The sequence below is a fragment of the Antedon bifida genome, chromosome 5 (genome assembly GCF_963402885.1).
Source record: "Antedon bifida chromosome 5, ecAntBifi1.1, whole genome shotgun sequence".
In the NCBI taxonomy this organism is placed as follows: domain Eukaryota; kingdom Metazoa; phylum Echinodermata; class Crinoidea; order Comatulida; family Antedonidae; genus Antedon; species Antedon bifida.
Window position 1 is genome coordinate 30074440 of NC_136230.1, and position 23004 is coordinate 30097443.

At 34.8% G+C, this 23004-nt stretch overlaps 2 protein-coding genes across 3 annotated transcripts; both read left to right on the forward strand.

Moving 5' to 3' along the window:
• The first annotated feature begins 310 nt into the window (after positions 1–310).
• On the forward strand, positions 311–11543 carry LOC144842176 (hemocyte protein-glutamine gamma-glutamyltransferase-like). The gene is made up of 14 exons (XM_078698576.1): positions 311–479; positions 960–1142; positions 1649–1906; positions 6683–6801; positions 6985–7092; positions 7606–7780; positions 8140–8278; positions 8485–8588; positions 8827–8963; positions 9232–9343; positions 9469–9750; positions 9872–10032; positions 10290–10426; positions 10767–11543. Exons 1-14 carry the CDS (start codon positions 383–385, stop codon positions 10906–10908), a joined length of 2154 nt encoding a protein of 717 aa, XP_078554702.1. The 5' UTR covers positions 311–382; the 3' UTR covers positions 10909–11543.
• Positions 11544–11854: 311 nt separating this feature from the next.
• LOC144843760 (ATPase family gene 2 protein homolog A-like) lies at positions 11855–22575 on the forward strand. Of its 2 annotated transcripts, XM_078700695.1 has the most exons (14): positions 11875–11893; positions 11998–12135; positions 12361–12646; positions 13109–13752; positions 13870–13999; positions 14524–14707; positions 15108–15239; positions 15358–15475; positions 15876–16024; positions 16142–16351; positions 16520–16653; positions 17744–17870; positions 21231–21395; positions 22256–22575. In XM_078700695.1, exons 3-14 carry the CDS (start codon positions 12384–12386, stop codon positions 22430–22432), a joined length of 2433 nt encoding a protein of 810 aa, XP_078556821.1. In that variant the 5' UTR covers positions 11875–11893; positions 11998–12135; positions 12361–12383; the 3' UTR covers positions 22433–22575. The 2 variants fall into 2 exon arrangements, with proteins under 2 accessions (XP_078556820.1, XP_078556821.1); XM_078700694.1 differs by having other exon boundaries at positions 11855–12135.
• Positions 22576–23004: the final 429 nt, after the last annotated feature.

Sequence of the window (23004 nt, forward strand, 5' to 3'; positions counted from 1 at the left end):
TTGATTATGTTTTGACTATCTGTAGTATCTCTGCCTTAACGCGTACCTTTAATCCTAAGCTAATTCTTTAAAAACCGGTTTAGGTGCGCACTTGCAGAGTTTTTGACCTTCACCATGGAGATATTATAATGCATTCTGAATATAGGTACAACAAAGAAATAAATAATAGCTACCGGAAATGAATATACTGTACTTTTATTATCTATCGTACTAGCCTACTCTACTACACAAGGCGGACGGATACTGTGCTTCGGTCATGCGGAACGAATTATGTTTTATATAATAATCTACAGACGGTGTAACAACATCATTACGACGTTTTCTGAATTGTAAAAACAACTAGGCTTAAGTGTGTAGGCCTACTCTTAAATTATAATTACAAATGGCTGGTAGAGTACATAGTGAATTCCCATCTTGGTGGTTCTGGGAGCCACCAGAAGAGGAACTTGCACCAGAGCCAGCTCCTGCTGCAAATTTAGGTAAGCTCAATTATTATTGGTATAATAAAATAATGTTTTACAATCGTTCAAGTATTATCTGATTATAAACTAATTAGGTCTTGTGAATCAACTAAGAATACTATAAGACTGTAGACAAGCTTGTAGGCCTGTGAGAAGCTTTCTGAACTTAACTCATCCACGCACGCCAGGGAAGAGAGGTGAGACAAGACAATCTCACACTCTACCCACCCCTGCTCGGCACCACAAAAACAATTTGGATGATTTCAGCAGCATCATTCAACACTTCGTCCCTAGGCATTCCCTTCTTCCGGGTTCCTTTTATGGAAGAGGCGTCAGCTGTCGTCTTTTAATTTGAATTCAGAGTGTGAATTGGATGTTTCTGAGAAACTAATACGATCACATACAAAGCCCATCCATAATTAGAGGACAACGAGTTTCAAGTATCAAAACATTTTTTTTTTATTTAAAGCATTAAATTCATTTTCTCTTTTCTCTCAGACGGTTCTTTGAAAATAGTTTCATACGATTTGAACTTGGACGCAAATCAAAAGAATCACCGGACTGACGAATACGAAAACAAGGAATTAGTCGTACGAAGAGGTCAGGTTATCAAAGTAGATGTGACATTGAATCGGGATTATGACGTTAGCAAACACAAGGCATCGGCTGAGCTGAAATGGGGTGAGAGAATCATGTGATTTTATTTATTAGTTGATTTATATTGTTAGTCTAATTTTTCTATTTTTTGTTGGAAAACAGCAAATCTAAAGTAGCCTTATATGGCTTGGCAGCTGTCCATTTATGCACGAACACCTTTACCTGAAGCATGTACAGTTTTAAGCTTAGTGCTACTGGTTAAACTGTATGGTTATACAATATAAACAAATCAATACATGGACAAGAGTTTGCAAAGGAAATACCTTCCACACACCTAGCACACTTAAATAAAACCTCATGCTAACAACCCCCCTCCTCCCCGAAATCATTGACTATTAGTCGACCTATTAGGCCTAATTCAAGATTATTTATTCGTCCATAAAACTGGAAATTTGACTTTCCTTTGGCAATTATACACAAGAAGGTAATCGTAAGTAGCAGGCAAGTAAGCATAAATGGTATGTGGACAAACAAATTTGCATAAACAAATGTAATGTTTAAAATCATTCTTTCTTTCATCACACATATAGGTAATACTCCTAAAATATCTGATGGCAGCCTGGCTATTCTACCTCCCCTTACTGCTCCGATATCGTCAACCTTTGATGACTGGGGAACGTTGGTTAAAAAGGGAACAGGATCCAATGTATCACTGTCACTTTATACCAAAGCCGATAGCTTGATTGGACGGTTCAACTTGGTCTTGTACATGACGGATGAAAATGGGCGCAAAAACAAGATGGTCGTAAAAGATAAAATTTTCCTTCTGTTTAATCCCTGGAGTAAAGGTGAGAATCATGCTTAATCTACGTTCAGACTGTGTGCTGATTCGGTCCAGTGACCTGTCCCTAAGCTACGTTCAGACTATCTGCTGATTCGCTCCGGTGACCCTTCCCTAATTAAGCTACGTTCAGACTGCCTGCTGGTTCGCTCCGGTGACCTGGGGAAAGTGTGGGCTATTGCAACGTTTTCCGACGGTCCACACACGTACGTTTTGTATGGAATCCGGAATGATTTTGATAGTATGGACGGTTATATTCTTATATTCTACATAAATTATTCACGGTTTATAATCCGGTCACCGGACCAGAATCCGGAATCTCAGTGTGAACCATGGAGGAAATATACAGTATATTTCCTCCATGTGTGAACGTAGCATTAGGTGTTTTATTACGTATCCGGATATTCACCCCCTGGACATTTATCCCCCGGAAAACTACCCCCCGGACAACCACCACCTGGACAACTACCCCCTAGTTTTTCATCCATCCACTTTAATGCAAGAAGTCTACTAAAAAATATTGATCAAATCGTGAGTCTTTTGTCTTCTCTTCATTTTTCTTTTGATGTGATTGCTGTTAGTGAAACATGGTTAAAATTTGATAATCCCTTGGTTAAAATCCCTGGTTTTTCTTTTGTATCGAATCACAGGTCTTTTAAAGGCGGCGGCGGTGTCGCCTTGTATATTCGCGATGGCCTTCAATTTTCAATAAGAGATGATCTATCTTTTGACCCCCTAGTTTGCGAATCAATATTTGTTGAAATCATCCGCCCTAATACAAAAAATATTATTACAGGAAGTATCTATAGAGCCCCATCAAATGATCCGCTTCTGTTTATTGATAAACTTGATTCAATCTTAGCCAAATTATCCAATGAAAACAAAATTAATTATATTCTTGGTGACTTCAATATTGATATATTAAAAAATGAATCTAATAATGAAGCTTGGCAATTTGTCAACTCTCTGTTTAGTAATTATTTTCTCCCCCTTATTCATAGACCATCCAGAATCACCAAGTCCTCTTTCTCACTGATTGACAATATTATAACTAATAAATTTGATTTCCCTAGTATTAGTGGACTATTATTTAGTGATATTTCGGACCATCTTCCCGTTTTTAATATTTCGTATTTTTCCTGTGATGTACGTAGCTCAGATAGGGATGAATCATTTAGATTTAGATGCATTAACCAAATCACTATTGATAAATTCCGTCAAGAATTGTCTAGCGAACAATGGATTGACATTCTAAATACCCAAAACCCAGATGATGCATACAACAAATTTGAACATACCTTTTCGTTACTTTACAATAAAACATTTCCATACAAAACTATCAAAAAAAATAAAACTAAACTCAAGACCTGGATGACCGACTCTCTTCTTAAGTCCATTAAATATAGGCAAAAATTATACTCAAACTTTCTTCATCGTCCCTCTGCGAAAAATGAAACAAAATATAAACAATGTCGCAACCGAATCAATTGTCTTATCAAAACTGCGAAATCAAATTATTTTAAAAATACTTTTATTAAACATAAAAATGACATCAGGGCCACTTGGAAAACTATTAATTCCCTTATAAAACAATCCTCTAACAAACAAAGTAATACTTTTTTTAACTGCAATGGTGAAATGTCAAATGATCCCACCAAGATTGCAAACTCTTTTAATTCATTTTTTACTGAAATTGGTCCCACCTTAGCTAACCAAATACCCAAGACAAACACATCGTATAAAGAATTTCTTCCTAACCCAAATATTCATTCTATTTTTTTATCCCCGGTCGATGAGGACGAAGTTATTAAAATTTTGCGTTCATTCAAGAGTAATAAGTCCCCCGGTATTGACGACCTACATGCGAATGTCATCAAGCAAGTTACTGAACTTATCTCCCTCCCTTTATGCCATATTTTTAACATTTCTTTAACTAAGGGAATTTTCCCAAGCAGATTGAAGATAGCTCGTGTAACACCCATCTTTAAATCTGGCAGTAAATCTGACTTAACGAATTATCGCCCTATTTCTATTTTACCTGTTTTCTCAAAAGCCCTAGAAAGAATTATTTACGACAGAACTTTTAATTTTATTACCAAATACGATATTTTATACTCTCAACAATTCGGCTTTCGTAAAAAATATAATACATCCATGGCTCTTATTGACCTTACTAACAAAATTGTGGACGCTTTTGAACGCAATGATTTCGCTATTGGACTCTTTATTGATCTTTCCAAAGCTTTTGACACTATCGATCATGATATTCTTTTATTTAAGTTATCCCATTATGGTATTCGAGGGCCTGCATTAAATTTGTTTAAAAGTTACTTAGCAAATCGTTCTCAATGTACTAGATACTCAAACCACCTATCTCATTTTTCATCAGTCACATGCGGTGTCCCCCAAGGTTCTCTTTTAGGTCCACTTTTATTTATTTTATACATTAATGATTTATACCGATGCTCTAATCTTCTCTCGTTTTTTCTCTATGCTGACGACACAACCGTGTTCTATTCTTCCCCTAATATCCAATCTCTTTTTGATGACCTTAACACCAACTTAAAACACATGTCCATATATTTTTCTAGTAATAAGTTATCTATCAATTATAAAAAGTGCAGCTTTATTCTTTTCCGGAGTCCCCAAAAAGACAGATTTATCAATACTACGCCATATAAAATTCTGATTGACAATTATGATATTCCACGTGTTGAAAGCGCAAAGTTTCTAGGTGTTTATCTCGATAGTGGTCTAACTTGGAAAACTCACATTAAAGAAATCGAGAACAAAACTTCCAAGAGCCTCGGTGTCATGTTTAGACTTTCTTCGTTCATTCCCCCAAATATCCTCCGTATTATTTACTGTTCTTTAATTCTTCCCTGTCTGAGCTATTGTAACATTGTATGGGCAAATACTTACCCATCCAATCTCACCAAACTTCACATTATACAAAAAAAGGCTACTCGCATTATATCTGGCGTTCCACCCCGGTCTCATTCGTCTCATTTGTTTTCTAACTTGAATCTCCTTAATATTTTTGACATTAATATTTTTCAACAATTTATATTCGTGTACTCATCAATAAATTTCCTTCTTCCTAAGCATCTGTGTAATTTTTTCATCCCAAATTCTGTTCGTCACTCGTACTGTACAAGAAACCAATTTAAGATCCATATACCGAAACATCGCACTAATTATTTTCAACATAACATAAGATTTTCCGGCTCCAATTTATGGAATAATTTACCTTCTGACATCGGCAACTCTATTTCAATAAAAACGTTTTCTTCCAAACTTAAGAAATACCTTATTGCAAAGTATTGATCTCTCTTTTTTATTCCGGCAATTTTTTCGAGTTTCATTTGTCAGTTCTTGGTCAGGATATGATTTGCTGTCATTCTGATCGTTGTTTTTTTTCCTCCTTTTGCTGTCTTGTTATGTCCCTGTCCTTACGTCCTGTATTTTTGAATTTTCGACCGTCTTACCTGTGTCTGTAAATAGGCTGGCCCGCCACAAGATTTGTATCTTCTTGGGCACTGCCTACTTCCTTTTATTGATACCTGTATACTTTTTTTTTATCATCAATTGACATGTTTTATATTTTACTTGAATTTGTTATGATTACCTAATTTTATTGAAGGAAGAAATAAATGTTTAGTTGAATTGAATTGAAAAAAAAAGAACAACCTGACTCTGCAACAGTGTATAATAGGTAGTTGACCGGGGGTAGTTATCCTAAGGGGGTAGTTGTCCTAAGGGGGTAGTTGTCCGGGGGGTAGTTGTCCGGGGGGTTGTTATCCTAAGGGGGTAGTTGTCCTAAGGGGGTAGTTGTCCGGGAGGTAGTTGTCCGGGGGGTAGTTGTCCTAAGGGGGTAGTTGTCCGGGTGGTAAACATCCGGGGGGTAACTGTCTAGGGGGTAGGTGTCCTAGAACCGTTTTATTAAACAGCTGATAATATTATTAACAGAAATGAAGATGAATATCAATTGAAAGGTTTGTACAGAAAAACACATTGAATAAGCTAGCGTGCCTGGAAACTGCACAAACAAAACGAAACAATGTATTAACTGTAAACAATATGTATAATACATTATAATAATATCGATCCTGGAGTCTATTGAATGCAATCGTCACGCACTACACCCTTATATATTGAGCATGAGCATTCGAGTTATTGACAAGCAATAAGCTGACCGTATTCATAGAATGTGATAACCTTTAATGTACTTTCTAGATTCCTCCTGTTACAGTTTTTCTGAACAAGGTTCAATGCGCGCTCTTCTTACGTCATTACCAGCAACATTATTATATTTTGCAAGTCATCATTTTACATAAATTATTTCACATCTCCAGACACAAATACAATTGAATACAAAAGACAAAAACGACTACAGACTCGTACTATAAATTATGCGCTCAGAAACTTAAGCGTAATACTTGGCAAAATAAAAAGAGCAACGGATGTCGTGCTATTTATTGTTTTGGCTTTTATTGAAGATAAAGATTACTCGAGATTTTAATAAGCATTTGTGACGTCACCAATGTATCCATTTTTCTGAAAATCAATAGTAGGTCTGTAGGAAATATACTTATTAACGTCGGAACTTAAAAATCCATGCAAACAAACGAACACAAAAAACACAGTAGGCCCTAATGTTATTTTCTATTCCAAGTAAAAAGATAAGCTAAGGAATGGATCAGGCGAGAATGATCCCTCCGACTTTGGTAGTAGTTGCGGGGATGTCCTAGTAATGTTAATTCTGTCTTTGTACTTTTTAAAGACGATGATGTTTATCTTAGTAATGAGGCTGAGAGACAGGAATACGTTCTCAACGACCAAGGCATGTACTTCTATGGAGCCCAAACAAGAGTTTCAGGAGCCAAGTGGTATATGGGTCAGGTACGGTTATTAGGTTCGAGTTTTTCAAAGAACTTATTATTACCATTACTGACGTAAGTAATATAGTAGCTTGTCAAGTACGCACGACACTATGTACGTAACTGCCTGACAGCTGACGGTTCCAAACAAGTTTGTAGCTAATACTGTAATGTTTTTGAGTAATTTGGTTTTATCTCTTTTTAGTATGAAGATTATGTAGTAGGCGGCGTCTTGGATCTTCTTCGAACTAAGCGTACCAAACCAAGATCTTTCGGTAATCCTATTGAGGTTTCCCGGATGCTTTCAGCTTTAGTAAGTACAGTAATTCTAAACATCATAATATATGATTTTATGATATTGTGTATTGCAAGTATTACATGGCGAAGAAACAAAGTAAAGGTGTGTGGTACGCTCACACACCATGTAATCACCTTAACAACGGAAGTAGGTGAGGTTCTGGAGCATGCAATACATTGGGGATTACTTGTAGTACGGGGCGCCGTTCGGGACATTCTAATTATTAGGCCAACAAAATCGAAGCATATTTCTTATAGTATGTGTCGTTTGCATGCCTAAAGCTCTGTCTACACTATCAAAGTTTATGTGACAAAAAAATGTGATGTGCACATATATGGACATGATGATGTCATATCACTACCATATTCGGGCAATATATCACTGCCATATTTTGTCAAACTAGTTTGATAGTGTAGACAGAGCTTGAGAATCCACTGTCAATGAAACGGATTAACCTCCCGATTCTCCAACTCATGTTGACGCGACTTGGTTGTTATCAATTTGTTTAAATTGTTTAATATTTTGTAGATTAATAGTAACGATGACAATGGGATGCTCGTGGGTAATTGGAGTGGTGAATATAGCGATGGTACCGAGCCTACAGCTTGGACCGGAAGTGCCGCCATTTTTAAGCAATATACAATGACAAAGAAGCCAGTTAAGTACGCTCAGTGTTGGGTTTTTGCAAACGTCTTAACAACTGGTAAGTTTGCAATTATTTATTTTAAATCAAATTTTGTTATTAAATCTTGACTCCGAATTTGAACGCAACGCAATGACGTAAGTGCGCGACGCAAATAAGTTGACCAATTACAACGCGATAGGTCATCTGAACTGTCGCTTGATCAACTTGTCTGCGTCTTTGTGTTATTTGTATCTCATGTAAATCATCTGCGTTAAGCTCCGTCTACACTATCAAACTAGTTAGACAAACAAGTGTGATGTGCCCAAATATGACAGTGATATGCTTAAATATGGTAGTGCTATGACATCATCATGTCCATATATGGCCAGTAGAACCGTAGAATGTGATTCACAATCCGTTTCCTTACTACTTGACAGCTTTGAGAGCGCTTGGCATACCATCACGGCCTGTGTGCAACACGGCGTCGGCTCACGATACTGACGGCAACTGCATCATGGACTATCACTTTGATAGTGATGGAAAACCTATTGATTCGCTCGACTACGATAGTGTATGGTAATTATATTAGAAGCTCCCCCTCTTCCGTTTACATATTTCATCGTCATACATTAATATACTTTAAATAGGCCTATAAGGCCTAATTTTAAAAATTAGTCACAGCGCCTATCAAATATTAATATTTGTTCGCAACTGATAAAGGATCGCTGAAATAACAAACAATAATGCAAAAAAGATGTTCTTAATGTTCTCTGAAATTGCAGGAACTTCCATTGTTGGACCGACGCCTGGATGGCAAGACCAGACTTACCGTCTGGATATGGAGGCTGGCAAGCTGTAGACGCAACGCCTCAAGAAAGAAGTGACGGTATGGTGCGCCAGTTATATTACGTGATAGTCTTGTGCAGCTGTTATTGTTAATGAAACATGGCAGTTATAATCTGTATTGAATTGAAAAGAAGTTAACACAAACATGGGTTCCCCATCAAATCAAATTTATAAAATAAAACCGTTCCAAATTAATTGTCTGCCATTTGTGAAATAGTGGCCTTTTTCGAGTACAAGCTGCTTTTTAAAATCATTTTTTCTAAACGTTTTTTTTTTAGGTGCGTTTCAGATGGGTCCGGCGCCGCTAGCAGCCATTAAAGCTGGGCATGTACAGCTTTCTTACGACACGAAGTTTGTGTTTGCTGAAGTGAACGCATGTAAGGTGAAGTGGAAGTATTCCAAAGATCCTAATGAGGTATGGTTATTGCGCCCTCTATATCGTCACACAAATCGTGTTCTATCAACAAAAATGATTAAAGTGGATATTAATAGTAAAATCTAACAGTCCTTTTCTTCATTTTTAATGAATATCATAGTAATGATTTAAGTAACCGTGCTAATAAAGGATATTTAAGTCTGTCCAATTACTAACCAGCTAATACCAAAATTAACTGGTCAATATATTTTACTGTACATTAGGCCTAATAGTTTCTAAATCTAAAATATGTATAATTTCTCTGCAGCCTCCTACTCCAATAGATATTGAGACCGATTCGGTTGGTATTTTGACAGTCACAAAGGCAGTAGGCAAGATGGAGAAACACATCATTTCCGATCAATATAAACACCCAGAAGGTAATATTAGGCTTTGGTTACTTGTGGACAAATATGACGTAATGATCATACATCTTTTTTTTTCCTTTTTTTTTTTTTTTATAATTCATTACTATACTTCATACTTTTGTTCTTCATCATCGTAGGCTCGAATAAAGAACTTCTAGCGATCTACAGTGTCGAAAAGTACATCGGATCCGTCAAAAAACTCATCGTTGCGACAAAAAAAGACGTCGAACTTACAGGTGTACTTCCGGAAGACGTTATGATTGGCAAAGACTTTGAAATTGTTCTGCGCTTCCGTAACACAAGCAAAGAATTACGTAACTGCGTTGTGAGCATGACCGGAAGTTCTGTTTACTACACTGGTGTACGCTCCAAGGAGGTAGTGTCTGAGATGGCGAACGTAGCAATCAAACCATCGAAAGGTATGAGCAACTTTTGGCGCTAATTCCAAAAATATATTATTTTAATAAAATCGTATAATTATGTGCAATAGGAAATCACTTAACAATGTACAAAACATAAAATCTGAATTTGATTTCCTAGAAACTGTATATCGTCTGAAACTAGTGGCTGCAGACTATCTGCGCGATTTAGTCGATCACGCAGGAATGCGTTTTGACGTCACAGCGGTCGTCGCGAAAACAAATCAGACTATCATTAAAGGATACGACTTCAAATTAACGAAACCAACTATAAAGATCACGGTAAGTAAAACGTATATTACATGTCTGTCACTGGTTCGACATTTCATTTTTTTCAAAGTAAAACTTTAATACGCTATTAAACCTTTGTTAGCACTAAGGCGTAACGAAATGGGCGTAAGCACAACGCAAGTAATTTGACCAATCAGGACGCAATAGATCACCAGAAGTCTCGCTTATTAATGGTCAACTTACTCGCGATGCGCGTACGCCATCGCGTTGTAATCGAGTAGTAATCAAGCTTAACTTTGTCATTGTAGGCCCCATCAACTGTCGAGAAGGGGAGTTCATTTAACGCCAAGGCGTCGTTCACCAACCCAATGCCGTATAAACTACAGAATTGCTTCTTCAGTGCTGAGGGCTCAGCTCTGGCTGGTTACAAACGAGAGTTGTGTTGGTGAGTATTCTGGTTGCCATACTGTTTTTTTTTCTCGTATTATTCCTCATTATTGAGGACAGGATTAGGGACTCTACCGTACCACCCAGATGTGCACAGTGGACCGTTGAGTTTAGTCCTTATCTGAGAAAACTCGTTCTACCACCAGAACTATGGCAGGGTCAGTGAGAGTCTTGAACCTGTGATTATAAGTGTATAAACTACGGCTTGCGGTGCTCCTGCCTTACCGCTCAGTCACTCAACATAATGATTTATATAGTTTACTTTATTACCATCCAATATACCACAAATATTTGATTGTTCCTCGCTAATTGATTCCCATACCTTTTTATAATTTCAGGAACATTAATGGTAACGAAACTGTGGATTTCAATATGAGACTTACGGCTAAGCAGAAAGTTGGCAAGAAAGAAATCATAATTTCGTTCTCGTCCACTGAGCTGATCGGTGTTATCGGAGACGCGGACATCACCATACAATAGACGCAAGGCTAGGGTTAACATCGCGCGCTAACATAACGTTTGATAGTGTAGACAGAGCTTAAGTAGTTGAATATTGGAACTGCAGTCGACTCCAAGGGCTTTCATATTGTCAGCACCAAATAGAACACTCGGGGAATTCTGGCCCAAAAATAGGGTAATATTTTAGCATTCTAACTTATTTTAACTGAACATTTTTTACTGAAAGTATGGTAAAGTATTTCTTTATATAAAGCTCTTAGTTTTCGATAAGTGTTTTATGCCAATACATGTTATTAGCTGTTTTAACCATGGAGGAAAAAAAAATAAAACATTTTCCTCCATGTTTTAACCAAGTAGAAAATGTTACAAAACACATTGTGTGAAATTATAAATTCAACATAAAAAAACATTTATTTCATTTGTTAAACATTTTATACTTAATCGTAAGTATTTTTACCGTTTATATCTTAGATTTTAGACCACTAATAAGGTGTCATCGTCATGTGTGACACGTGACTCTGGACAACCAATATGAAGTATATTTTTAAAACAATCTTGTGTGTTGTGATGTGTGTTTGTGATTTACGAATGAAAAAAGTTAATTTCTATTATTTATGTTAGGTTAAAACTTTGGAAAAAAAGAACATTGTTAATAATATACTGAGTACTGCCTTTAATTTGTGTTTACGTCTGTGTTATGGTCCAATGTGTTGGATCAACAATTATTGATGCAACTTAGGCGTTCCATAGACTTACTTGTTTGATTTATTACCTGGCTGCTGTGCATGCATTGCACTCATTCTTTACATTCTACGACGAAACATCGGCAATATACTAAATCACATTTATCTTATAATAATTTAAATCTCGCTGTGTGACAGTCTTGTCAGAACAAACGCAGCAATAGAAGGCGCCTAATGCGTACCATACCAAAAACTTGTTTTAGTGTAGAGGGCGCTCTTAAAGATGGCTGCGCCCATGAGGTGACAATGATTTCTCGGTGGATGTAAGTTAATTAAAGTTTTCTATATATAATGTCATCTAAGAAGAAATCTAAAAGAGCAGAATGGGTTAAATGTGATATTTGCTCTCTTTATATTCACCAAAAAGACACCGAAAGACATTTGCAGGCAAGCTGCAGCAAAGGATCTGCGTCCGAATCTGCTAGGCTGTCTTCTGAAGATCTAAATCAAAGCTTCGTGCAAGATCAAGTGTTCAACGCTGAAGTATGCGAGCAGGTAGAAAAAGGTAGGATGAGATGGAGGGGTTCAGATGGAAAACCTACACCTAGGCCTTTACTCTAAATAACATTTAGGCCTAGGTTATGACTAAAATATGTATTAGGACTAGGCTATATATTACAACATTAATAAATAAGATTAATAATAAAATAATAATATAGGGGCCTAGCTTAAAATGAATAACAATTTTTTTTAAATATTTAACATTTAATATGTATCATAATAAATATAGGGCTGGAGAAAATTCCAAAGTCAATGAAGGAGTCACTTATACAATTGAACCTAGAAACAATGAAACTTTGTGAGATGTGTATTGGTCAGCCAATCACAGTCCACCATCCTGCGAGTCATGTCACCTTCTCAGCATTAGCCTGGCCCTGTCCTAACTTTCCAGCTACTAAATCGGCGCTGAGCACAAACTTACGGAATACTTATAACATGAAGAGTGGAGAGTATGTACAGCTGGAGAACTTCACCGATGCCTGCTTGCCAGCAAAGAGTATGCTCCTGGAGCCTCGGTATGTTAAGTGGGGTTCTAAAATATTTATTATTAATCAAATAAGCTTTTTAAAATTGTATTATTTGTCTTTTAAGTTTTCCAATCCATATCGTTTATTACAGATATCCTAAGAAAAATAATTTTGTTGTTAAATATGTCATTTTAATGTCACATAATAGTTATTCACTTTTACTAGAAACTGGATTGAGAAAAAAAATTATTTACCTGAAAAAAATGTAATATAAAGCAAAAAGCACTTACATTGTCTGTCAGACAATGAGTTTTTGGTTAAAATTAATCTTTTATTTTGTCTTTTTATAAGAAATAATTGTTTGGGGGTTTTTTTCTACAGAACTGAATAACTTTATTAAAACTGCAAAATGGCCTATTTAAAGAGTGTTTTTATTAATCGTCATTTTTCATGTTTTTGCGGACAATACATGTTTAAACATTGTACTTACATATTTCATTTTTTTTGTAGATCAGATATCACAAACCTGCCCTCTATAACAGATCTTCAATGTTTTATGGAATTGAATCTTTCTGGTAGAATGTTCGCTGCTGGGAATAACATCTTAACATGTTTCTATGGCAAACCATGTAGGTTTTTCATAAAAGAAATCACCAGTTTTACTGGGGAGGTCTTCCAGGCAGAAATGACCTCTTCAGAAATGACCTCTTGTGAATTTACCTGTTCTGATAAAAGTTTTACCAAGACAAATGTATCTTCTGATTATTCCTTTACAATATCAGACAATTCTTTACTAAAAACTAGCAGTCCTGTTACGAACAAGAAAAATAAAAATGAAGTTATTAATTTGAATGAAAGTGTTGAAAAACTTGGAGAAGAAGTAGAATGCTTAAACATCACAAATGATGACTTAACATCTACTCCCAAGAAAATTACTTTAACCGATAAAGTTAATTTTCCATGTGTATATTTTTTTGTTGTGAATGAAAATACAAAAATACATATACAAAACAATGAAGACAGTACAGATAACGGTCATAGGTCAATTGAGGCTGTGACCTATGACATGATCGGAGGAATTTCTAGGCAACTTGGTACTGTACGGGAAGTGATTGAAACACCATTAAAAAACCCACAGCTTTTTAAGGATTTAGGTGAGTACCAATGTTTTCATAACAGACCTCAAACAGAATAACCTCATACATAATAAATAAATACACCAAGTGCTTCAACCATGTAAACCACCAACGTGCAATGCCCTTTTATTGCAGGTATACAACCCCCAAAAGGTGTTCTCCTTTATGGCCCACCAGGCGTTGGTAAGACCATGATTGCTAAAGCCGTGGCTCATGAAGCAGGAGCCCATGTGATCATAATTAACGGACCAGAAGTCATAAGCAAGTAAGATGCATTTATTTTGTTACAATGTTGAAATGTGGTCCTTTTCATAAATGTATAATATTGGAATAACTTTTTTAAATAGTGCTGATAAACAAACATTCTCACAGTGCTTTACATTATGCTGGCTACACCAGAGACAATATTCATTTTAATAAAAAAGCTTTAAATCAATTTTAGACGGGATTTAAAAATGGTTAATTAGCTACGCTGTGCTATATCTCTTAGAAGTCTGTTCCACAATATGGGCCATACGATTACTACAATAGAGAAAAATTTGTTAATGTAGTTTGGTGGTCAAGGTCCTTGGATACCGATGTTGGGGTTCTAAGTAAGAAACTGTTCTCATGGCAAAAAACAAACAATCTTGCTTTAACTTGTTTGCATAGAGCATCCTGTATTTATGTTTATTTGTGAATATGGTTAGAGTGAAGTAGAGTGAATGAACTCACATGGCTAGCAATCCCTGGCAATATGCCTAAAATGAGAATATAGAGAATATGATTTATTATTAACTTCTCTTTTAGATTTTATGGAGAAACTGAATCCAAACTGAGGGACCTGTTCAAAGAAGCATCTGCCAAAGCTCCAAGCCTTGTGTTCATTGATGAACTGGATTCCCTCTGTCCCAAAAGAGAGAATGTCACCAGTCAAGTGGAGAAGAGGATCGTCGCCACTCTTTTGACTCTGTTGGATGGCATTGGATCTTCAGTATGTAATCATTTGATATTTTATGGTTCGCCACTGCTTGTTTTCTTCAATTTCTCTTTATTCATCTCATAAACAAACAATACACATAACAAAAAAAGAGTAAAACAAATTTAAAGAAGATGAAAGGGACCTCCAGGAAACCACAAGGGGTTTCTGATAGGAAGCTCACTAAAAACTTCTTCTTTAACTTTATTGCTTTAGGAACCAAAATATCTTTCGTGGTGGTAGTCAATCTCTAATTTTTCAATGCTATTTCTGTTTTATAATCAAAATTAATTTCTTCCATCTATTTTAATTTAAACAAGATGACAATTGTGTGTAACTTAACTGTTATTGTATAGAAAGATTGAAATTTGCCATAAAAGCTTCAACCCTAAAAAAGAAATTCACTATTTTTTAGAATGAAAATGAACATGTGATGGTCTTAGGAGCAACCAACCGTCCAGATGCTATAGATGGCGCTCTGAGAAGGCCAGGAAGGTTTGACCGAGAAATTGAGATAGGAGTTCCAAATGCACAAGATAGAGCAGATGTAAGTTTGAACACAAACATAGAGTCACCTGTATATAATTTCACAATCAGCAAAATACACAGACACTTTACAACGAAAAAAGTTATCAATTTCTAATTACCACTTCTCTTTAATTTAGATTCTGACAAAGTGTTTACAGAAAATCTCTCATTCCTTATCAAGTGAAGATATTGCAAAGCTTTCCGACTCGGCTCATGGGTATGTTGGCGCAGATTTAAAATCTGTCTGCAAAGAAGGTAATCAACCACTTCAAGAAGATGGTATCTGCATGCTACTGAATAGAACATCCAATTCAGAAAAGGCATGCAGTTTAGTTGTTATCAACTATGTTTTTTTTTTGGTTTATTTTATAAAGGTTTGGAGACAAGTCTCCCAGAGAAGCCAGATAGTCACTTTAACTACCATAATCATAATTACAAAAAAATAGAGAAAAAAACAACTTAAGTTGCTTGAAAAAAGTGTCAGGTATGGAAAGCCAAATCTGCCAAAATACAGTTTTGGCTCTCCATACCCTCTAATATCAAGAATACAAACTCATGATATTATTAAATTAAATGATGCATTATATAAATATATTTTAGCTTGTATCATCAAAGTATATTATTCGTACAGTCAATTTAATGTGTCTTTGTTTAGCTGGAATGTATGCCTTCAAACGACATTCGAAATCCCATAATGCATCTGGTGACCTGTCAACAATTTCTGTTGTCATGGAAGATTTTACTCTTGCTTTGAAAGATGTGAAACCTAGCGCAATGAGAGAGGTTGAAATTGACGTTCCAAAGGTAACTTTTATCAGATCTTTTTATTAAAGATTTTTTTAAAATCATTTCTTTGAGGAAAAAAAAGATTTAATTCCAAGTATGCTATTAATAAAGTGTGGTTTTTGTTAAATATTCAAGGTTTATTGGTCTGATATCGGGGGACAGGATATTGTGAAACAAAAGTTAAAGCAAGCAGTTGAATGGCCATTAAAGCATCCTGAAGCCTTCGTCAGAATGGGTATAGCGCCCCCAAGAGGAATCCTCATGTACGGGCCACCTGGATGCTCAAAGACGTTGATTGCCAAAGCACTTGCTACAGAAAGTGGATTGAATTTTATTTCTGTGAAGGTAGGTATCAATCGAACCAAGAACCCAAGATTTTAAAGTCCGGCACTAATCTTAAGTGTCATTTATTTATGAAAACACACATACAAAAAATGTATTTGGCATTCATTATTTTTAAATAGAACATTTAAACATGTTTACAAATGCTTTTTAATTGTGCACTCACTTTAGGGTCCTGAGCTTTTCAGTAAATGGGTTGGTGAATCAGAGCGAGCAGTGAGGGAGGTGTTCAGAAAAGCTAGGCTTGCATCCCCTTCTATTGTATTCTTTGATGAAATAGACGCATTAGCGGTTGAGAGAAGCAGGTAGGTTCCAGGTTGCATTAAAAAACATTGAACTAAATAAAAATAATTTATTGGCACTGCACTTTTTTTTATCAGTGGCACAACTTCTGAAGGTGCGTCCAAAGAAACAAAATATAAAAACAAAGAAGATGGGAATGTACATTAACTACTTAAACCAACATCACAAAAAGACTATGTAGTGCAGAAAAAAAAATATACAATAAAAAAAGAATAATAATAATAATTATGATAATACATGCATGGTAAATAACACTAGTAGGTTTGTGGTACATTGTGTGTTTTCAAAAGTGTAAAGTTGAGAATGTCTCAACGTTTTGGTTGGTATGGACGTAGCATACATGATACATGATGATTGGCTGATGGTTATTATTTGACAATTCAATTAAGATCATTCTTAAGTTGATGAGTTGGTATCATCTTTACAATTAACAAATAGTTTCTACACTAATTAGGTTCATGGTTCTTTTGACTAATTAAGCTACTGACTTGAACTAAATTATAACAAACCATAAAATCTTGTAATGAAATGATAAATCAATAATGATAGTCTGGAATGTTAATGAATTCTAGTGATTAGTAGCATTCCATTTAGTACATGTCTGATGACAAATTGCGAGTAAGTTTCCCAGTAACTGCCCAATTTTGACCTGTCAATGTTTCAGTAAATATTGAATTTGGGTTTTAAAAAAGGCCTGATGAGATAGTATCTAAAAACAGTACATACAATCTATAGTAATTTCTTTCCAAAAAATGAAATAAAATTACATACAATATTGAGACATATACATGCTCTGTAATAACAAAATATCTCTTTTTACCAATATTATTCTGAGACATTTGTTCATTTCACGACTTGATCTCCCTCATCAGTGCCTAGGGTACTGAACTAGGTTGTTTGTATGTTTCAGTGTTTTTGTTAAGGCATTAACACTTTTATGAATCTATTCCTGTTTTGTCTCTGCTATTTTTTGGATCTAATCCTAGACTAGTGGCTTTCTTGGATTATGTTTACCAAATCATGTTCTTTATTTTATACAGGACTTCTTAATCTTAATCTTGATCGTTAACAAAAGCTCTGATTTTTTTTCAGCTCGTCTGGAAGTAGCAATGTTGCTGACAGGGTTTTAGCTCAACTACTCACCGAGATTGACGGTGTTGAGACACTGTCGGATGTCACGATAGTTGCCGCTACAAATAGACCAGATATGATTGACAAGGTGAGTTACCTAACCAGGTCATTTATTTATGTACACAAGAACCGAAGAAATAGAACGAATTGGCACACAGAGAAGCTTTCTCAAACATAAAACCATCAAATCGTTGGTATTGGTCCAAAATAGGCTCTTGCACGCATAAAAATGATGATGATATGATGATCATATGATTACAGTATTAATTTTAATTAATGTTTTGTGACCAGTTGTTCATTTGACTTCATGACAACCTCTTGTTATAAAAATAGATATGATAAGATACTTAATATTGTAATAAAGTTTGACCAAGATTAACCCCAACCCTTATCAACATGTTTCGATCATTCCAGTGTTGTCCTTTTTCTTATTCTGGTTTATAAATGCAACATGCAGCTTGTAGGCTGAAATAGCTGGTTTACAAAAAACAAATAGACCTACTGTATCCAGGGAGTTGTGATTTCTCATTACGAATCCCTGACCTATCTATATAATATATAAAAACATGGACAACAAAATAATAAAAATGAACTTCCTAATCTAGAAACTTTTTGTGACAAAAAAATGTGATGTGCCCATATATGGACACTATGATGTCATATCACTACCATATTTGTGCATATCACTACCATATTTAGGCACTTTTTTGTCAAGCTAATTTGATAATGTAGACAGAGCTTAAGATATTAATAAAAATGTAAAAATATTAGCTAAGATTATTTTAACTGACTTAAGTAAATTCGTTGACTAAACAAAGTTAAATCCAACCCTGCTGTTTGTTCTTTGTTTAGAACCTGACTAGGCTGACTAACTTGAGAATGATATTTCCCTACCCTCAACATCTTAGTATTAGCTGCAATATAAATATAGTGATAGTATTGTTACAAGATACTTGAATGTATAACATATTTTATGGCCTATAAGTTTTTATCTATTGCTTTTATATGTTCAACATCGTTTGTGGAACAAGATTCAGTATTTTCAAAAGAGATTAAAATTGTTTTAAGAGATGTTCTACTAGGTTCTGTGTCTGCAAATCAAAATGACGCCGCATTCCGTTCCATTTTTCTTAAACTTAAACTTAAACTTTTGACTTCTATAATGGTTTAAGTAAAAGAAGTAAGATAAAATTAATGAAAACTGGTGGTAAAGTTAGATAAAATTGTTAATTATTATTACTTTTTATTAAATTGCTAGAATATCATCCAACAACAAATTCTTTACAAAACATGAAATCAAATGTAATGATAACTTTAAGCAAGATGGAACTACAATAGAACCCATTAAGGGGACACTTTCGGGACCTAACAAAGTGCCCTCTTTAATTGAGGTGCCTCCTGAACAGTGATGTATCCAATGTCTTGAATAATATGTTGTATGTATGTGTTCAGTTTCTTTTCCATCCACTGTTCTGTTAAGCTTTGTTATTGAAGATAAAACTCATTAGTTCATGTCAATCCTCTGTTGTTCTTTACTAATTCATCTTCATTAGACAATATTTCCTCTAGTTGACCTCTTATTTGACCTCTTATTAAGAAAGATCAACATGATTAGATTGACTCTGGACTGTGAAACAAAATGATAAATGAGTTGCTATGAAGTCGCATACATAGGATTCCTGTTAGAGAGTGCGGGATCTTTGTTACTTCACAGGATATTGACATATAGTAGGCCTACACCCGGTCACGCACATACCTGCATTCACCCGATTCTCTCTAATATAACTCTTTAACATCTGAAATAATGAAGTAAAATGTCGATCTTTAATTTCCTTAAATTGTTCGAAATACAAAGCAAACGTCATCCTGCCTCTCTATAAAAGATTTTCACTGTTTCTAATGAAACGGTTGGAGTGGAATTGTGGCTTGGTGGTTATGATACTTGGCTACCAATCCAAGGGTTCAAGTCCTGTCATATGTCAAATACTTGTTTGTATGTGTTCAATTCAAGATGGCTTGTTGAAGTGAAAGCAAAGTTATTGGTAACACATGACTAGAATCTCAAGATAAGTTGAAAATTGAAGGATATTATTAAACAAGATCTTTCACTATCGTACAAGAAAATCTGAAACATATGCAGTAGTGATATCAAATGGAAGAAAATATATCATAAATTTGAGATTCAGAATGGGGTGTACTCTGCTGAAATATTCTGTTGAAAAATCTAAAATGCTTTTTGTTTTTGCTTCTTAATATCAGTTTTTGCATTCTTCTTGTTTTGAATCTTTGTATTCTTTAAGCTCTGTCTACACTATCAAACTAGTTTGACAAAAAAAGTGTAATGTGCCCAAATATGGTAGTAATATGACATCATCATGTCCATATATGGGCACATCACATTTGTTTATCATATAAAGTTTGATAGTGTAGACAGAGCTTTAGTTTATATTTTCATTAATCATCAGATTACATTTTTACTGAACATAAGTTATATGTGAACCATCCTTATTAATTTAAGTTTAAGTGTTTTTGCAGTGCCACAACCACTATTCAGTAAATTTGATTTCAGTAAAATCTTTGTTTTTACTGGACATAAACTATATGTGAACCATCCTTGTTAATTTCATTTTAATTGTGTTCATGTTTTTACTGGACATAAGTTATATGTGAACAATCTTTAATAAGTTTCATTTTAATTGTGAGTCTTTTTATAGTGCCATGACCACTATTCAGTACTGTATATTTAATTTCAGTAAAATCTTCATGTTTTTACTGGACATAAGTTATATGTGAACCAGTCACTGTGTGAGTGCTAAGCATCTGATGTCATTGCTGTAGGCATTTTGTAATGTCAGGACCACCTTCCATCTATCTCCCACCATCAACTTGATTGGCATATTGACGGCAGACGCACTCACAATTTTACTACTGGCAAAAGCTTGTTGACTTATTTTCATTTCAAATTAACTTTGTGGTTGTGCCGTGCGAGTTCAGTGTCGATTTAAAACAGTGAGACAGCCTTTAGTCTATGACTATGAGGATATCATTAGTTAAATTATGGAATAAATGTGGCTTAGATGATGTTAGATATAAATAATATATCAGTATTAATAAGATAATATAACCACTTTCAAATTTAAAATATCTGGCACAAGGACCATACTGCCCATACACAACCCATGAATATTAAGAAACATTTTAATACATAATACACTATATATAATGCAGAATTGATGGTATTACTACAAATCAAATGAATGAAGTCTTGAGAAATTGTGAAGCGATATTATCAGCTTAACATATTTCTACTTTCCCCTTTCCTATCCCTAGATTTACCCAAACCCACTTTGATCTCTTGCTTACTACCTACGAATACCCTTCCTGGAACCCATCATTTAATGAATTAGAAAATGTAAATACTGACATATAAGTGAATTTGTTCTTGCAGGCTTTGATGCGTCCAGGACGCCTTGACCGCATACTTTATGTACCTTTACCAGATCCAGCAACAAGGACAGAAATCTTCAAGATAAACTTCAAAAAGATGCCCATCGCAGAAGATGTAGATGTTGAATCAATCGTGGGTCAAACAGAAGGCTACTCAGGGGCAGAGGTGTGTAATGGCGAACATTGACTCACTCTAAAAATAGAATGAATTCATTTTCATTATGAATAATATTAGGGATATTTGATTTGATTATTCATACAAGATATGAGTCAATTTTATTGTCAAAATTTTGTAATAAGTACAAATAGTTTAATTTCATAATACAAATTATACTATCTTTTGGAATTTAGATTAAATGAATTACACTGATAGCTGTAAAGCTTTTCAACATGTGGCTAAGTAGGTTGCAATGATTGATACAATTAACAGGATTCACTTAATTGATTGACCCGATTATAACCAGTTCTAGGATCCATTATGGTACCTGTAGACTACCTCAGTATGAATAGTGAATAATACTGTGTTGTTTTATGGTTTACATGTTGAATACAGTAAAGCTCTGTCTACACTATCAAACTAGTTTGACAAATGTGGTAGTGAGGTGCCCAAATATGGTAGTGATATGCCCAAATATGGTAGTGATATGACATCATCGTGTCCATATATGGGCACATCACATTTTTTTGTCGCATAAAATTTGATAGGTACACAATTGGATCAAAACTGGAACTTGTTTTGGAAACAAATAGTGTACCACAAACCTTACTAATACTATAGTGTAGTGAATTATATGGTAGGCATGATGGCAGGCCTAGAATGATTTTAAAGTTGTGACAGAATAGCTCAAGGGTAATGTTGAAATGTATGTTCTAATTCAGTAACAAAGCCTGAAAATTGAAGGTTTTTAAATACATACAAAGGTATTCTTTAAATGTGTTTTTAATAATATTTTTGACCTGACATATTTTCCAAATTTCTGAAAGTATTTTTTCAATTTGTAAAGTAATATAAATTTATGATTACAGGTAGTGTCTGTTTGTCGAGAAGCCGCCCTCTACGCAATGCAGATGGACATCCACACAGAGGTCATCTCTTCTGTCCATTTTGTCCAAGCCTTAAAGTCCGTCAGGCCTAGGATTACTAAGGACACTGTACAATTCTATGAGGCGTATGAACAGAATTGTGGCTTACACTCTGTATAATGTAAGGCAACAGAAGAAATTCTTTTGAACTTTTTTTATACCAGTATTTTATTTTAAAATATAAATACAAAAAAAGTATATTCATCGAAGAATAACATAGATAATATTATGATGGTATTAATAAAAAGAAATGATGACATAGAGTCTAGAGCATTATTCCATTTCTGTTTTTTCCCATAAAGGTACTATTAAATTTCTAGTGAGCCAATTAGACTGCAAAGTGATTACATTTGAGTTTATAACCTCTATAGTTTTCACTTAGAAAAAAACTGAAGATATATAACGTATTGTACATCTATACTCTATGGTTTTAACCTCATTCTTGGTCAAACAATAAACTGTTAAAATAGATGATCTATTTTACTGTACCAATTTCATAGCAATCAACTTGTTTTAGCAATTTTGCCCTCATCATTTGAACTCTTTGGGGAATATATGGCAATGTGTGCCTAAGGGAGTAGTAGCAATGGTCGTGTACCTTTGGGCCCAGAACATGTGTTACTAACTTATATACCACCCACTATAATTACTGACAGATTTCAATTCAAATAATTTTGTGATAAATATTTTTT

Coding starts and splice junctions, on each gene's coding strand:
- LOC144842176 (XM_078698576.1), top strand. CDS start 383: ATGGCTGGTAGAGTACATAGTGAATTCCCATCTTGGTGGTTCTGGGAG. Junction 8,279..8,484: donor CTCGACTACGATAGTGTATG/GTAATTATATTA, acceptor CTGAAATTGCAG/GAACTTCCATTGTTGGACCG. Junction 9,344..9,468: donor TCAATATAAACACCCAGAAG/GTAATATTAGGC, acceptor TCATCATCGTAG/GCTCGAATAAAGAACTTCTA.
- LOC144843760 (XM_078700694.1), top strand. CDS start 11,922: ATGTCATCTAAGAAGAAATCTAAAAGAGCAGAATGGGTTAAATGTGAT. Junction 15,476..15,875: donor AAAATCTGTCTGCAAAGAAG/GTAATCAACCAC, acceptor GTCTTTGTTTAG/CTGGAATGTATGCCTTCAAA. Junction 16,352..16,519: donor TGAATTTTATTTCTGTGAAG/GTAGGTATCAAT, acceptor CACTCACTTTAG/GGTCCTGAGCTTTTCAGTAA.